General features: G+C 46.5%; 1 protein-coding gene across 5 annotated transcripts in view; it reads right to left on the minus strand.

Moving 5' to 3' along the window:
- Positions 1 to 16554, minus strand: part of LOC144179522 (uncharacterized) — an 87206-nt gene extending 70652 nt beyond the window's left edge. The window contains exons 1-6 of one of the 5 annotated variants that reach the window (XM_077707911.1): positions 16471 to 16554; positions 14428 to 14500; positions 10675 to 10749; positions 8352 to 8459; positions 6728 to 6772; positions 4372 to 4459 (exon numbers count right to left, since the gene is read on the minus strand). In XM_077707911.1, coding sequence (XP_077564037.1) covers positions 4372 to 4459; positions 6728 to 6772; positions 8352 to 8459; positions 10675 to 10749; positions 14428 to 14491 — 380 coding nt within the window. In that variant the 5' untranslated portion in view covers positions 14492 to 14500; positions 16471 to 16554. Of the gene's footprint in view, positions 1 to 4371; positions 4460 to 6727; positions 6783 to 8351; positions 8460 to 10674; positions 10750 to 14427; positions 14501 to 16169; positions 16240 to 16362; positions 16439 to 16470 lie in introns of those variants that run through there. The other 4 variants (XM_077707912.1, XM_077707908.1, XM_077707910.1 and 1 more) reach the window with 4 other exon arrangements.
- Positions 16555 to 18028: the final 1474 nt, after the last annotated feature.

The following is an 18028-nucleotide window of genomic DNA, read 5'->3' on the forward strand; positions in this document are numbered from 1 at the left end:
TAGATGTGCCTGGGACATTGTATGCCGCCCGAATATTCGTGTTGATTTCAGTGACCACGGCATCATGAATTTCCTTCTCCTTCCTCTTGACGTAGGAAGCCTTGAGGTGCTTCCGCACAGCATTCGGTTTTTTCAGTAGAGAGACCGCCAAGCGCCTGCCGACAAAGTCATTTAGGTTTGCGACAATAACTTGTTCAGGCCGAAAGTTGTCTAGTGCGAGGTGAAATTGCTCTGGCGTGCTTCGGGTATCCTCTTTAAAACGGCGGAAAGAGTTTTGACAAAGCATGTCTTCTTCGTGCACCGTAGTGGCTGTGTCTGGGGGTAGTAGTTTCTTGATGGCGGCGACACCAATTTCCCTCACGCAATGAAAATTCCTTTGAAATTGAATTCTGCGCTTGTGTCTTTTTGAGTAATCAGCACAAAACTTCTGCCTAGGAAAAGGCGCCATGCTCCTCCGGAGGTAATAAATGCTACTTGTTCAGGGTTGGCCTAGTCTGGTTCAGTAAGAACGAAACTGGAACACTCACAGAAACGACGCTGAAAGGCACCAAAACTCGAGTGCTTCCGTATAGATGCCGGCCACTGTTTCAAAAATTCCAAGATGCTCCTAGGAGGTTGCTTGGCTGTCTGGTGACCCAGATGAGTGCAAGCAGGAGCCGCGGAGCTGATAGGGGCACAGGATGACAATGATCAGGCAGAAATGACTCGAAACTCGTGAATTGCGATAAAACTGTCATCAGTCGGGCACAAGAGGTCCACAGATGATAAAGCATTTGCGCTTGGTCATTTTGGCGTTTTACCAAGCGCGCGAGTGACGGCCCCATTTAGTCGAAGCATTTTTCTGGCCTTATAGGTTCTTGATTGTACGTGCTTTCGCACGGTATAATTGGAATTTCCTTGAAGCCTTTATGTCCTCAAGCTGCTGAAAAACATGCTGTTTTTCGATTGGCTGTAAGGAACAAACCTTTATTAGTTGAGCAGTTGACAGACCGCCAGGCAATCGTTGAAACAATAATCACTTAATTGATGCTTACGCACCTCCAATTTTGAACAGTGTGAAAATCTAGTTTTGCGATCCGTAACGGTTTATAGTTTGCCGTAACAACAGAAACACACAGAGCCAAGAATAACAACGCTGGGTATCAAGTTGTTGCCTCTCACAGGACTGCCGCAGTTAGCACTGCTCTTTGTAGTAAAACCTCATTCTCACACCCTTCTTCAGTAGTTTATTAACAACCGTCTGCAAAGTTTTCTCAAAAACGAGCCGTCACATGGGTACTAATATATTGTGAGCAGAAATACAAGGTGTACGCTTCCTTCAAGTTGCAACGGCCTGGAAGTGTGCTTCAAAACTACAAAATAAACCAACAAAAAAGGTCGAAAATATTTTGAAATATTATGTTGAGGCTATAATTAAAGCCCTGATCATAGTTCTAAAAAGGCGTTTCGATCCATTATGATACATTTATTTTTCTTTCGCCGCCATACAGAAAGCATGCGAAGGCTCACGTTCGGATTATAGGGCTAAGTATGACTTCATTTTCCCAAACTAAAACAAAAATAATGCAATACATTTTTACTGCTTCAGAATATTCATTCATTGAGACACAATTTGAGAAAATTTCAAGAAAATTGAGAGACATGATTTTTTTTAAATGACGTCGAAAGTTGGCTCTTTTTCAGAGATTTGCATTTTTCTGCGTAATTCACATAGCGTCATTTTGAAAAGTTTCTTTCCTACAGTTATGAGAAGGCTACAAAATGTTCGCCTGCCCTCGGTAAACTAGGTAAAAAAATTGAGAGCTTGGATTTTGAGTCGATGGGTAAAAACAAAAAAAAAATTAAAAAGTGTCATTTTTGAACGACATTGCTTTTCCGACTAATTTTGGGAAATATTTTCTGAAGAAATATAGTTACGAAGAAGTCAATTTCGCCGGATTCAGCAGAAAAGTTTGCAAATATTTCGTGTAGAGAATATGAATATTTAGAAAATTTTCCTTTTTGTTTTATGGGCCACCAATGTTGCCACACCGGGCACACTGAGAAGTGGCTTTGCCCAGTCGCGTCCTAATATTTTTTTTTAGTTCACCAACTATGGTGTTTCTCGCTAAGATACTGTCAGGTCCTTGGTGAGAATACAATATTCTATGCACCGTAAAAGTTTCGTTCGAAACAAAAAATGGCCATGACACCACCTTGGCTGTCCTTATCTGAACACACCCTATATAAAGACGTCAATTTTGCAAAATGCACACGTCAGTATTTCCTCCTCTGAAAGTACAATTGCCTTTTTGTATATACGAGGCATGACCTTAAAACTGAACAAATCGTGCCTGTGACTTAAACGATGCCTTGAAATTTGATACGGTAGTTCCACGGTTCAAACAAAAGGTTTTGTTTTGGATTCCCAAATACAATTCGCAAACCATGCCACTTAGAAGGCAGAAAAAAAAGAAAGAAAGAAAAGTCTCTCTCACGGCCCACGCTGACATGCCAATTACGAAGTCGGATGTGAAGTGAAATTCGAAATGGGGAAGTGGAAATTTTGAAGCTAAAGCAGGTACGGAGCGAAACAGAAGGAAGCAAGAGTGAACGAAAAACGAGCGTCTCGCTGTGTTCTTTAAAAAGTGTGCGTTACATCCTAGCATGAGGTGCTGGATAATGAGTGTCCTGGTATTTTAGTACTGTGACTACATGATGCTACGACGACATGAGATGCCAAAAGCTCGAGCCCCTAAAGTACTTTGCCCATAAAAGCAACACCCTGCCAGGATTTGAACGCGCGAGTTTGATTGAGCGGGTTCAAATTTCTTTATTTATTCAATAAGCCCGTCTTTGACAAAATATCTGGAAATTGCATCGAAATAACCTGTATACTACATTGAGGCCCACCCTTCCAGTCACATCAATGCGTTCTATCTGATTTCAAGGATTCCTGGCTGGTTAACTGAACATTTCTTGAATAACAGTTGCGCAGTTGCACAGTAACGTTCTATAAAGTCCCCCCCCCCCCCCCCCCCCCCCCCCACAGCTGACCTCCGGCAACAGCACTGTTTCGGCAGCAGCTGCGATTTTGTCCTGTGGAAATAGCTCTCGCCACACTTTTTTTTTTTTTTACGCTTTGCACTAAGAACTTTGGTTGATATTGATTCTTTATTAGATAATAAACTTTGCGTAACTCCTTTTCTGCTCTTGAGTGAGCTTATATTTTTACAAGCGCTGCCCGTTGCGCACACATATGCAGTTTGCAACTCCGGGAAACAAATTGTCACCAACGCGAACGGCCGAAGCGTTGTAAGCCAAAATACGGATGGCATGTGTTGAGCTGTATAAACGTCACAGACATAGCTTATTACATTTATTACACTGTACGGACTAACAGAACCAAGCCAAGTTCATTATGGCATGAGTGTTGTTGGGGCGCAGCTTTCACTTCTCGAACCATTCTGCCGATCAGTATTGTCGACGTTCTCTATCACTGAGCCAGTCACACCACGCGGATTTTTGGTACACCAACGTGTTCGTGTCGTCGTCGGCCTGGTCTGGCAAGGCGCTCTGCGAACTCAGAATTCAGCGCCGCCATCGTGTCGTCGTCTTGTTGGCCTGGCTAACACGCCTTAAAGAGAAGCGTACTGCAGGAAGCGCTAATTAACCAAAGGCCGCCGTGACCCATCGACAGTTAACAGACTACGCTTCTCTTCGCCGGAAGTGCGAGAAAAAGCTGTGCAATTGCAAGATTTCTGCTTTGTGACGCATGTGGGCGAATCTATGGCGTACTTGACAGAAGATGGCGCAGCCCAAAAACGCACAGGAAAGGATGGGAACGCGGCGACAAACTTTGCCACAAAAATGTGAGCCTTCCGCTGCACGTTGAAATGTTATACTTTGGCACAGCTGACGTTGGCCACCCAACCTAACAATTGTGCTAGTTCATTTAGTGCGATCAAAGGGGCTTTCAGGGCCCCTTTAAATGAGGTGCTGCTGGTATGTTGGAAAACAATGGGCCTCTTCGATTTTGAACTTCTGGCTATCTGCGTGCTACCTACAGGCTGGCATAACCAACAGTCCATCGTTCCGTTTTTTTTCTTGGACAGCTTTACAACCCTTCCAGACCAATCATCTTCAATTTTTTTTCAGGTCGAGCAATGCCAGGCCACCCGCAAGCTCTGGCAGACGGCAGGCTCCAGTCGGGACACCAGCACATGGCAAAAGGAGCTTGTTGACTCATGCGATGTGGCCAGTTTTAACATGACAAGCTGGGTGCTCTAGAGAAATCCCGAGTGGACCAGAAAACAGCTTCACTATTCGACACAAGCCATGTGTCTGCCCAACTTAACACCCAAAGGGCCGCAGTCCCGTGGCAGCACTCACATGAAGAACTGCGAGCCATTGGTGTCCTTGCCCCGGTTGGCCATGGACAGCAGGTAGGGCCGGTCGTGCTTGAGCTCAAAGCACTCGTCTGCACACAGCGCACGGGAGGGAGGGGTCAGCCTAGAGGCCTTTCAGCCCTCTGTACCACATGCATCACAGCCCACATCACTTTATTTCCTTAAAGGAGCCATGAAGACAAAATACAAGTTGGGTTTATTAGAAAGACTGCTTAGTCCCGATAACAATGATACCAATATCATCGCAATCTTCGAACAAATAACGGAGATATTAAAGAAAACGTGTGAAGCAGTCGCGACCCCCTAGCCAATTTCCCGCAACTTTTCTATGTCGTCACGGAACCTTGTTTGTGCGATTGGCGGCCGCCTAACTCACATGTCGCGACGACACATGACTGGACGTCTGTAATGGGGCCTCTAGTTCCATTTGACCGCATCACTTGAATGCTAACGTGCAGTTAACGCACTGAAAATTATGTTGCATTGTTGGCCCGTATGATGTCATTCTTGCTCATAACACGTCACCGTGGCGCAAAATTTGAAAGTTTTTAAATACTTCTTGCTTTTTTTTCGTTAAAAAACATCTTCTGTGGCTGTAATGGAGCTGAGTGAGATACTGAATCCTAGTTCTTTCAAATTAAACGAAGTTGTATTTTCTCTTCATGGCTCCTTTAAAGACCCCTCGAGGGGGTATTACATAAGGGCTGGGTTGACAATGCACTTTTTCATTTCTTATGAGATTTTCATCCATGCGCAAGCTTAGCATGCTACAGCATGAAGCTTTAGCTTCCTCAGTGCAAAAATTATGATTACGCGAACTTTTGTAATTTTGGCCATCAAGTGTTACATTCCCATAGTTGCACTGCTCTGCACAGTTGAGAATGCTTTGAGTGAAGCCAAGCAATTACTTTTTTGCCCACCTGAAACCTGCATAACAATATACTCTGGCCCGTGGCAAAAAAACTTTTGAGAAAATACGGAAAGAAGTTTGTAAATGCAGGCAAGAATGGCCCATTAGGGGAAGGCAGAGTGAAATTTGATAAATACTATTTGTGCTGGGAGCAAAATGTTTTGCAAGTATTTTGCCGACAACTTGGAGAATTTGAATGAGGGAGGCCAGTAAAATTGACTTTTTGACATTTCTTCAGCTCTAAAGACCAAAGCCTCCTTTGAAGAAAAACAGAACTTTGTCCAATTTGAAACAACTACATTGCCCTTGGTAACTCACTGAGCTCCCTTCCTGCCAAGAAAGACACTCCGTTATATATATACTAAATACTAAAAACACGCAAATGCTAAACATTCAAATACTAAATAATAAAAACATCCGCATTTCAGACTGCAGTGATGCGACAATATCGGTAGGAGTGATGCTATAGGGCCCAGCACTAAAAACACAGTTGTCAGTGTTCCCGAGCATGTTAGTACTCAAATGGTACAATGGAACGAAACTAGACGACTGCCCACTTCTGTTTCTTTGCAAGGGCTCACGTCGGTGGCTGCCAGTCACAAAGAGACAAGTTTCTGCGATGTCACTGAGGAAACACTGCAAAGTGGCTTGGGCTTCACCACTGCTTCACCTTTTCTTCAATACTATCCCAGTTATTTCTTTAATGTTTGCGCTAACATTGCCATCGTTCTTGTCGGGACAGCCTTTCTAATGAACCAAACACGTGTTCTGCCTTCATGGCACCTTTGAAAAAGTTATTCCCCTTGTGATGCCAAAGTGACAGCCTGCCACTTCCAGAGGCCTTTGAAAAACATTAAAGCCGTTCCACTCGATGTGAAAGCTGTCGGAAGTGCAGAGCAGTGATTCGCCATAATGAGCTGCAGCGCCGTTATCCACTCACTGCTACTACCCAGTTGCATTTAAATTTCCCGCCTTCGCAATTCTCACACGCCCCCTGCCTGAAACTGCACCAGCGGGAGTTCTGTTCTCTTTTGTGCTCGCTTTTCCTCCCGCACGAGCCAGCACGGCACTACCACTTTTTTTTCGCTACTGTAAAAACCAACCCACTGAGCGTTCCTAACTGAATGAACGCTGGCACTGCCCGTTAATTATGCATATTTTGCCTCAACTGTACCTGCAGTTTCGTTTGCGCTAAACAACGGGGTGATGTATGACAAGTGCCAGCGGCTTACCGAGTTTAGAACACTTATGACTATATAAACCGCTTGGCTTTCAAAACCTTTAACGGACGCCATGACAACAGAACGCCTTGTGGCTCTACTTAGGCCCAGCGAGCGAGCTATGTCGACAAGGCGACCCTCCAAAGTGCTCTGCCCTCAATAATGGTGGCGGCCTTCCCCCAAAGCCAAGAGAGAAAGAGAGCACGCACCTTTGAATGTTCCGCCATAGATGGATTCACCGCCGCTCCCGTTACCTGGCATCATCAGCAGAGGGGAGAGAGACACACACACAGAGCACATCCACTTGCAGCCCAGACCACCACTAGTACAGGGGTGTGCAGCAACAGCAACTTTTTCTGCTCAGCCCAAACCAAACGTACACAAATTTAATGGTCCAATAGAGGCCCTCCGAATCCCGAGAGTCTACCTACAAACAGAATTTCACGGAAACTTTGTTCCGCAACGCCTGGATAAGAGCATACTCTTAGCAAATGTCGCAAACACACAGAGTTTCTATACCTCAAGTACCCAGTTGTTTAGTGAACTTTAGCCTCTACTCTATTTTAGTCTTGTCTGCTCCAACTGCCATAATTAGCAAATTTATAGGCAATCTGACACCTCCTGTGGCCTGTAAGTTGGAACACTCGCATGAAAAGGTCTTTCAGATCAGCACACTCCAGGCACTCATTCTCAAAAGCCCAGAGTATCACTCCCCTCTCCCTTCCCTTTTCTCACCTTTCAATGGCCAAACCTCAATTTCCCCTTTCTCGTTTGCAAGCAAGCAACCAAACTGGTTCACACTCTGCTGCTGAAAGCTCGAATGAGGTAGGCACAGGTTGAGAAAGATGTGGAATGGGTGTTTAAAGCCGTGTGTTCGCAACTGAAGGGTTGGGAAGGTTTTGAAGTTCTTCACCTTCGCAACTTCACATCGCATAATGACTTCCATTAAATTGCTTCAAGATTCACAACACCTCTGATGATGAGAAAATGGACCATGTTCAGCTTTGCTGGGCCTAAGGCTGTTCCCATTGTTCTTGCTTCGTTATTGCTCACAACTACACAACACCTGAGTGACACATGGTCTCAACTAGGGCCGAACCCAATGAAGCTCTATGGCTGGTCAGAGATGTACACTGTAGGCAGGGGCTGAATTTAGTTTAGACACCCCCCCCCAGGAACTCCTTCACATTTTACACGAGGCCTCAATTTTTTTTTTAGCATTTCAGCTTTTCAGACATGTTGCAGCATGCAAATCGCAAATGTAAACTAAATTTTTACGCAGAACAAATGACTTGATATAATTCAATACCTGCTTAACTCGAAGAGACAAAAAAAAAAGGAAACAAATGCACATTCAGCGGGTCCTTTCCTTAGGCAGCAACATAAACCGCCGGGTGCGTACTTTACTCATATTTTACTTCTCTCTCACTCGCTACTACAATGACGAATCTGCATGGCAACTAATCACAGTTGATAAGCTGAATATAGAAGTGAATTATTCACGCACACATACCCAGCTAGCGAGGCAATTGCGAGCCAGTGTTAAAATTATTGGAGAAAGAAGAGGCGGCTACAATCACCACCATTGTCCCGCAGCAGTTCCATCCCACCAATACAGAATCGCTCATGCACCTAGACCCACAGCTCGGTTTCTACAACAGCTGGTAACAGACCCCAGCAGAGACGTGGGCCCACCAAAGAGTGCAGCCCTGACAGCCCTGACCCCTTCCGTGCCTGGCAAACCAGTGCTCAGGAGTTAGCCCCTAGACGGGGGTGATTAAAGCCCTGTTCCCACAAGCCCTGCACCCAGCAGGGTGGCCATGCGTGCCCTACCGACAGAGAAGTCGCCCCCCTGGATCATGAAGCTGCGGATGACCCGGTGGAACTTGACCCCCTTGTAGTGCAGTGGCTTGTTCGTCGTCTTGCCCGTGCCACATTCTCCTGCAGGAACACGGAGGTCAGAAGGGTCACATTAGCACAAGAGACCTGGACACCACAGGCCACTCTGGGAACATCAAGGGCCGCTCGTTTGCAACTCAAAGAGAGCTGCTCAATGCCCTGCAAACCGCCTTAACAGCTTCATCTGTCCGGCCATCACACTGACAATGCCTGTCCATTGACAATGTTGTTCAAGTCCCCGATAGGCCCAGCCCTCATAACATGCAGCTCATAGGAACATCCTGCAATCCCTCATGCGTGCTTCCAGGTGTCCACCAAACATCTGAATATCCCCGTATTTCACCTACATCTCCCAAAATTTTGAGCACAGCTCAAGCATGTAAACCCCTTTTTGCTTTTCACCAAGGCGCCTCTATTTTGCTTTTTCTGAACAGATGCTAACGTCGTCTGTGAAGTGACCGCCGCAAGCATCTCTCTGTTCAGTGTCTATGCGTTACCCAATGAACCGTACTGTTTTGGCGTTAAGTTAACAGCTGCAGTGCTTGCATGTGCGTGTTCTGTTTTGTTTTCATCACGTGCAGAAAAACAGAAAAACACAATAGTGAATTTTAGGTACTAATTCGCTGCTAGCGTGAACGATGCCGACCCCGGCTGTTGCAAGCAACACTAGCCGTGGTTATGGTGCTGCCCGTGGCACTCGGCACTACCTGAATGGCGCCGACGGACATAACAACCGATACCGGGAAGCAAATACGCACTTTCAATGCCACCTTGCTTGTGATGTCCACGGATTAGTCGTGTCTACGGAAGCACGGACATCGAATGCAGAGCGAGCAAGGCGGGTAGGTCTTGCTGACCCACATTCGCGAGACTCTCGACGAGGCAATCGCCACACTGTCGACATTGCAATAGAATGTGATTCTCCTGAACTAGATGTACGATGATTGCCAATGAGTGTGAATTATTTGGGAAGAAAAACAACATCAAACAAGAAAAACAAAAAAACAGTGCCAGCTGATTGGGAGGGCCATTGACGCGGCTCGTGCTCAAGGTGTCTTGGACTGAGGAAGCCGCCCCAAAGACTCCAGTGTGTTCTCAATAGAAAAGTGTATTACCCGTCTCTCCAGCTTTTCAAGCTACAGAGACCGCACACTGGTCTTAAACCACAAATGTTTATTTTTACAGTTACGATGGTAAATGTTGGAGGACATATGTAGTTTGTCATTCTGACTGTAGATATAAAATTTGTTTTTGTGTAAAACAACTACATTAAAATTCATTTGAACTTTTATGGTTGATTTTTTGACAGCTTCTCTAAAAGAGCTGCTGTAAGGATGCAGCTGAACAAGGTACCAGTGAACTGTGCACAATTCAAGGAGTGCAATTTTGACTTGGAAGGTGGGAACCAGGCCCCACAAGGCCATAGCCTCCGTACAGTTCCATATTGTCACCTAGCTTCGTTCCTTCCGCACTTGCCTTCTGTCTGGGCTGAGGGATGCTCGAGATGATGCCCTCACTCTGAACTGCCAAACAACAGCGTGCAACAGAGACACGACAGGTGGCACCCTCACTTTTAGATGCAACGCATCTCATGCTCGCCCCTCTGTCCTTCCTGCGTATGTCCGGCATTGTCCGGCGTTCTCCTCTCTCCGATAGTGAACACTCTCTCCCAAACAGCTGCGGTTTGGCGCAGCGCGCTCTCACTCCGTTGCCAGGCGCCGGTGGGCGGCGCTGCGCTCGGCGCTGCGCGCGCTGCGCATGTGCAGTACTCTCTCTCTCTGCGCTCTCCTCTCCTTTGGGCGCTGTGAATATAAAGCGGCATGCCGCGCTCCGACGGTCGTCCGCGTTACGCTTGCACTCTCTCGCAAAACTCAAAGATTGCTTGATGCAATCGTCGAGCCCCTAACTGTGCACTTTACGGACCACAAGGCACTCATTCTCGTCAGCAATAAAGGCCGTACCTGAGCATACGTGCACCGCATGTGCATTGCATGGTGAAAATGGAAAATTACGCCCACCTCCCCTTCGCGTGAGAATCCCTGCTATAAGCGTAATCAATACGATGGAAAACGCCAATGGAACCCCCCATGAGATGCGTTGCATCACACCAGGGTTCGCGCGAGGGGAGGTGGGCGTAATTTTTTTTTGCCATGACAGACTGCTTCCAGTTTGGTTACTCTATGTGCCCCCCCCCCCCCCCCCCACAAAAAGGGGGCTCTGGAGAGGAAGAAATGAGAGGGGTGATGCAGGCAGTTACCTGTGCAGAGGGCCCGGAAGTTCTCACAGGTGATGGGGCAGATGTCGGCAAAGAGCTCGAACACAATCCTCCCGGCTGCAAGGAGAAGGGCATAGTCATCAGGCACCACAAATCGTCAGAGGGGCAAGCCAGAGATAGATCCCCTTCCTAGAGCACCGCATGGGCCTGATTTCCAGGCCCAGGCCCGGCACAAGCACACTTTATGAATGAAGCCATTTATTTATAAGCCTATGGAGGTACCACGTGCACATGAGCAGGCCCGGGCTTACATGCTGGAGGAAATGTGTTTACATAGCTGGTTGAGTGCCCTTCACTGCGGGCAATCAGACGGTGCATCTAGTGTGCACAGCAATTGTGGATTTAAACGAAAAAAAGAAAAACAATGCTAAGTAGTGCATGCACTTTAGCTTCCAGCATCTTCAGTTCCCGTCGTCACATTGGTGTAATAGCTCGTACGTCAGAGCCACCATCACCTTTGTTGATCAGATTCCTGGCGACATTGCGTTGGTTGTCTCGGGCACAAGCTATTATGCGGAACTTTTTGATGCCGTGTTTCAATGCACGAGAAGTGTACCTGCATTGGCATGTTTTACTTGCTGTAGTGGTGCGGTTTCTCTAGCACTCGAGTTTGATTCCCAGCCATGGCAGCCGCATTTCGATAGGTGCGACACGTAAAACACACGCCCACACAGACGCAGGTGTAGAGCCCCAGGTTTCCACAATTAGTCCGTTCCGCGCTACAGCATTCCTTCTAATAATATCTTTGCTACGTTACACCTAAATCATACAAAATCTTGATGCAGTAGATGAAATGCCATTGAAACAAGAGTAGAGTGACTATCACACCTAGCAAAAAACGTTTTTAAGACGATGCCTACAACGAACAACAAGAAGCGCATGGAAGTAAACCCAGAACATTCTTCGTAACGCTATTTTTTACCCTTCACGTGGGAAATATTGCTATGCAACAATATTCCCGAAGCAATATTCATGGCTCAGGCCTATGGCTTTAAGCCTGAACCCGCCCCGAGCCTGGCCTAGCAAACAGGCTGGCCCGGGCTTTTGGGTCAGCCCATGCAGTGCTCATTCCCTGCATCAAGGGTCTCTCTCGTTTACCTCGAACTTTCGCCTCACAAAATGAGTCTATGTAACACAACTAGTACAAGTGCGGTGCCACGACCCTGAAACTTATGTCCAAGTTCTTAGCACGGCTGTAGTGACGTTGAAAAATGGGCAAGTCGGTAGACGTTCATATTCGCACTGCAAAACAGACAGGACAATAAAAGTTTAGTCGAGGCTCAGCGCTTGTCTCTCTGCCCCTGCCTGTTTTGCTTTTCTGTACTCCGACATCTCCTCCACCTCTACTTGCTCCTCTCAGCCATTGGATGTCGTCCTCACTCCTTCAAGACGTGCTCAAGGCTGCAGGCTCCACCCTCACGTGCAAAGGAGTTAAAACGCTACTGTGTTAGACCACTACCTCTCACCCCCCATAAAGAATAAATGGGGCTCCACAATGGGAGAAGGGAAATCGAGCTTTTCCCCCGCAATTGGGGGAAAAGCTCGATAAGACTTGACAAAGGCTGCAACCATGGCTGCCCACACAGTGCTGCAAGTGAACACCACCATGAGGGAAGAGCTTCCAATGAATTTGGCCCTGCCTAGATTCCCAACCAGAGCGTTCACTTCGTCCTTAAGCAATAACCGGCATTGATGCCATACAGTCTCTGACCTGACCTCTTCACAGGCACAGGCCAATTTAACCTTTTCACTGCCACTCCGAGATAACTCAGGCGACCAGACACACACACCCTCTGGCAAGCCCGAGTACACTTAGTTTGCCTCTTTACCGAACTCCCTGCTACTTATGAGGCAACTTGTGTGGAAAAAATATGGTTGGCATGCTGTGCCATCTATTGAAATGTCACATAAGCACACAGACTGTGTTGGGTAAATTTTACAAAAACAGATGTAGCCCATGTTTCTTCATCAAAAATCAATTCTTGACACCGCCGTGCTGGCCGTGTCAAGCTAGATGCGACCGCAGCTGCAAAGAGAGTCTCGCAATGTGCGAGTTGGCTGCCAGCTGCCGCTTTGTGCGGTGCATTGTTTTAAAAGAGATCGCACTCAGAACCTTCTCGAACACCCGCACATCTAATGAGCAGGCAATTATTTTTGTAATCAGCTAAGCATCAATTCGTTTTCATTCTGTACAACTTTTTCATCGAATAATGTAATCCTGAATAAAGAGTATACATGTCCTGCACAGCAACATAGTGCACTGCAAGACTGTAAAGTTCCACCTAACGAGCATGCCAGAAAAGCCTGCCAGGGAGTGAGGATCAGCCATAGAAACAAAATTCAGTCCCTTCCCACTCTGCGAACGATGGCCAGCAAGGTTGGGGTGTGTGATGTTAGAGTCGCCTTAGCAGCTAATAGTCTATAGCGGCTACCTGAAATTTTTTCCGTATAGTTCTGGTAGAACAATAGTTAGAGCTGGTTTCTGTAACCCTACTGCCTTTGTAGATGACTACGAATATAGAGTTGTCTCGGTGGCCAATTGCCATATACTGTATTTACCCGATTCTAACGTGCACCCCATTTTTCTGGCAAAAAAAAACGAAAAAACTTGCACCTCCGATTGTAACGTGCACGGGACTTTGTGACCCACACAAACTAATGCGAGAGAAACGGGCGATTTATTTCCCGAAGTAATCTCGCTCATCTCACTCCTCGTCGCTCTCCGCTGACCACAACATCTCGTCCTCGGTGCCTTCAAGCGCATTCGCGATGCCACACTTCTGAACGAACGTTCAACCATGGTCGATGAGATCATGGCCCACGCCTCGCACGCCCATCCCGAGAGCTTCTCCAGAGGTGCACGCTTCAGCCGACCGTTCGTTTTGAACGCGTGGGAGCCGCTGCTGCCATTGCTGTTATCAAGCGTGCAAGTGACACGATTTGATGATTAGTGGGAACGCCGATAGAAAAGCCTAGGCGCCTAGGCTTGCTGCGTCCGAAAAATCGTTGCTAAAAAAAAACTTTGGCGCCACCTTGAGATGGCAATGGGTGGGACAAAATGTCCGCTGTTTCGGTTTTGTATCCGATTCTAACGCGCATGCGATTTTTCGGTCTATTTTTTCGGAAAAAAAGTGCGCGTTAGAATCGGGTAAATACGGTACATTGTTTCGGGATGCTTTTGATAGCGCGAGTTAGAGGCGTTTTCTGTAATCATCTCCTTCTCAGATGGCCGTGCTTCACAGTGCAACCTGCAAAATGGAAAAGCCAGCTCACAGAGACCAAGCTTACACCAATTTTCTCAAGGTTGGCTTCACCCCTAAACACAAATGCATTGTCGGGAAGACATTTATCCAGGGGCAACATATATGAAAATATGAAGGCCCTGGGACCTCCTTTTGATAATTTTTTTTCTACACTAAAAACTGGCTTTTGTGCATCACAGAAACCTGCTCCAGCGAGAGCATGACACGATGCCAGCCGAGAGTGTCGTCAGGGCTAAACCCAGAACAGCTCCACGGTTAAAACTCGGCAGTGGGAAGGGTTAAGGACTCATTTAAAAAGCATACAAGTGCATGTTTGTCCTCCCACCAGGCCTGACAGCATCTAGTATGACAAGCGAGTAAATGCAGTTTAGAAAACCACCTAGAACAAGCTCCCCTCATGCCACAAGTTCAAACAGGATCGCAGCCCAAAGGCGCGCCCGCGACAGCGCCTACAAAAGGAAGCACAACTTACCGGCGTCGTCCCCGATTTGCACATCAAAGAAGCAGCGCGGATTGTACCGCTTTTCGATGGTCATCTTTTTAACCTGCAAAAACGGAGGTGATAAACAAGCATACTGTTTTCCTGGGGCAGCACTGCTAAATTGCTTCATGTTCTTGCAGAGAGAGAGAGAGAATGTTTTCCACAAGTGTTCACCTGCTGGGGCCACAATCAACAATCAGAGGCAGATTCCTCTCGCCTCTGATGCTCACGTCTTCTCCTGACCTTACGCCTTGAAGAATCAGAAGCAGGTCGTAAGAACATGATGATGACGATATTGCTGCCGCTCCATTTTTAATGGGTGATTGACAGCCAAGACTGTTTCCTCCTCACTGCGCAGTTTTTAGCAGACTCGCCATGATTCGCTGTATGGCCTCGGTTATTTTTGAGGGCAAAATTTCAGGGTCTTGTCTACCTTGCCCCCTTTCCTTAGGTCACCCTTTGGACATATCCTGTGTGCCTTTGTTGAGAAGCGAGCAAAGTACAACTTCATATCAACAAACGCCAAGTTCTGTGGAACCTCTGCTCGGCTGAAGCTGGTAAGACAGTTACGAAACAACGAAATTTCTAATGTCTTAAATGTTCTTTCTCAAGTGCCTCTTTTTTTTTTCAATTTCAATGCAGCCTTCTGCTGCAATGGTGCGTTCAACAAGATGTGTTCGTCAATACCCAACAATACGTTTCGGATATAACCAAGCCAAAACTTGTAAAGCAGCTCACGTAAGCCACACTTCGAATGCGAAAAATTTCAGCTGAAACATAGGATCCTTCTGCTGGGTACAGAAAATAACGTTAGCATACTTCAAGGTCGCAAAAATATTATTTGCATAGCTGGAGTTTTTTCATGCGCGGCTTGATCCGACAGAAACTTATCTACAACGGATTGAATGTGATGATCGTGAGAGCTTCAGAAAAATTGGTAGAGAAACGCAGTTGTTTCATACTAGACTTTTGAAATCACGAACAAGATAGAAGGCGGTAATCATAATCCACAGATGCCAAACAGCTATGTAATTTCGCCGTACCTAAGGAATTACGGTTAACGCTCATCTGAACAGATAGCGAGTATTTGCATTCAATTCGATATAGGTAGACAGGTGGGGAGACAGGCACGTCCCCAATCCAAAATTTTTCGGCGCATTGCAGCGCAGTTTGCGAATGAAACAGTCGACTGGACGAGCTTTGCCGAAAGCTGAGCCGGACGCAGAGCTGAAGTTCGCGCACAGTACAAATTAACAAGCCATCAACAGTGGACCCTGCTTTCCGCAGCAGCACGTAACCAGAAAAGCCACAGATTTTGATTAAGCGTTTGGGGAATGCGGCGAAAGCTTCGAGCTAAGGTGGCGGCATATAAACATTCCAGAACCCGATCAACACGTCTGAAAAGCTCAAAATATCCCCCTCTTTTATGCCTCGAAGGCAGAAACCATAGCGACGATATATATATCGCCAAGGAACGTGCGTTCATCTCTCCGAACTTCCGACAGTGGTAGCTTCGAACCCGGTTCGAAGCGATCGCGGTGTCGCTGAGGCTGCAATTATTCGCACCTTAGACCTCCTATAACTGCTAATTCACGAGTTCACTGAACACCCCAAACTGCTGATCGTGTTGGCTTCGGAAAGCGCTATTGATTACGAATGTCGACCCCTCCAAGCCGGCACTGCAGGCACGCTTGGTAAATAAAATGAGTGAGCACACGGGAGTTAGTTAGTACGCCTTTTCCTTTCGTTACGATGCTCTCAGGAACCTTCCAGCCGCTCATGAAGTGTCTTCCTACTGTGTACGGACGCAAATCTCCAAAGACCCGGCGTCCGCGCACGTCGCTGCCATGTTGAAACGATCACACCCGCAGGATCGACACATGACACAAAGTACCGGTCCGTAGCCGCCCCTCCGTTAGCACTTACGGCTATCGGTTTAAGCCAACTAAAAATAATGGTTTCTTTTCCTCCTCGTTACGCAGGAACATCATCAACGCGTTTTGCTTGTCTCTAAAATCGTAAACGATTTCTTACCTTACATACAAAACGCTTGAAGCCCGATGGCGTCTCTTGTTGCCAACGCACTCAATGATTTCCTGCTAAATGAAGTAATAAGGTTTTCCCATGTCAAGTTTCATAAACTAAAAAACAAACACCTTTATTTAACGTTAAAAATTGATGTAAATGACTTGATTTATCTATATTTAATATAGGACTCTATTATAAACTGACCTTATAGATGGATAGATTTTTTAGTAGCGTCAGTAGCACCACCTAACTTTTGGGCAAGTCCACAGCAGTTTAAAGCAGTTCCCGGGTAGTTCAAAATTCGATAAGAACTGCTCCGGCAATTCTAGGGCGCGTCTACATCCTCTCGTATATCTCCATGGTACTTGCGAAAGCCCACAGGGACATGGCAGTCTCTTTTGGGTGAGCCCGGCCCAGAAGAAGCGATGCCCACTCCTGTTCGACGGAAGATGGGCTCATGACCAGGGGCTCCGGAGGGAGGTCAAAGGATGCTCGAGCCCCCTCCCTCTCCCCCTGTCGTCAGAAAAGAGGGCTCACCGCGCTGGTCTTGACCCGTTGTAGGAATCATGGCTCTAGATTCTAGAACAACAACAACCACAAAAAACTGGCTGGAGTGGTCAGCCTGCCAAGTTTGCTTAATTCTCAATTCGCCTTGTTTTTCTCTTGTGACTTGATACCGACACATTACTATTTTGGTGCTCTTGCAAGAACCCGTATATGTTTTTCGTTCCATACTTTTATTGACAATTCTATCATGCTGAAAGTTACTTGATTTTTTTCTTCGTTTTCAACAAAAACATGTTTTTTGTGTTGCGCAATCACATTTTTAGAATTCAATCTTCGCTTTTTGCTTGGTTGTTATTTAGCGTATGTTTTTCTTTCACATATTTTGGTTACTGTAATAGGATTGCGGTAGTTGGCTGTGCTTTATGTTGAATGCCGTAGAAACTGTAGGCCTACAGCATGTATACTGCCGTCCGCTGCTGACGGGCTCGTCAATTTGCTTCTATGCAGCTGTTATCGTCGGCGTTGCCATGTACAAAAATGGCGAATAAATCCTTGACTCCACCTAACCAACTAACTAAAGCATGAGTGCGCCGTAGAGGGTATGATTTCTCATCCCTAACCAAACAAACAATAAACTGAACTATTAGATTAGCTAGGACTCAAGAGGACTCAAGATTCAGTTGGAAAAGCCAGGGCTTACCTTCTTGGAAAAACTTTGTGTTTGAGGCGCTGAAAAAAAAAAAAAACTCACGTTGCTAGAACCCCCACTTAATAAAATCATCATCATCATCATCATCATCAATTGGGTTGAGTCCCCCAACTTGAAAATAATACCGGAGACTCTGGGCTCTTCTCTCCGTCTCCAGCGCCGAACACTCCTACCTTTTTGCTGGGGCAGTCTTTGCACACAACCTTTGAACATCGCACACGTTTTTCATCAAACACCGACCCCAAATTTTCCGCGAATGCTGCAGCGGTCTACTCACAGCGCCACCAGTGATACATAATGGACAGCTTATCTACTTGCCTCGCTGCAAATGTCGCCGGGATGTGCCAC

The sequence above is a fragment of the Haemaphysalis longicornis genome, unplaced genomic scaffold (assembly GCF_048455015.1).
Source record: "Haemaphysalis longicornis isolate Haplotype H1 unplaced genomic scaffold, Haemaphysalis longicornis Haplotype H1 scaffold_4, whole genome shotgun sequence".
Classification (NCBI taxonomy): domain Eukaryota; kingdom Metazoa; phylum Arthropoda; class Arachnida; order Ixodida; family Ixodidae; genus Haemaphysalis; species Haemaphysalis longicornis.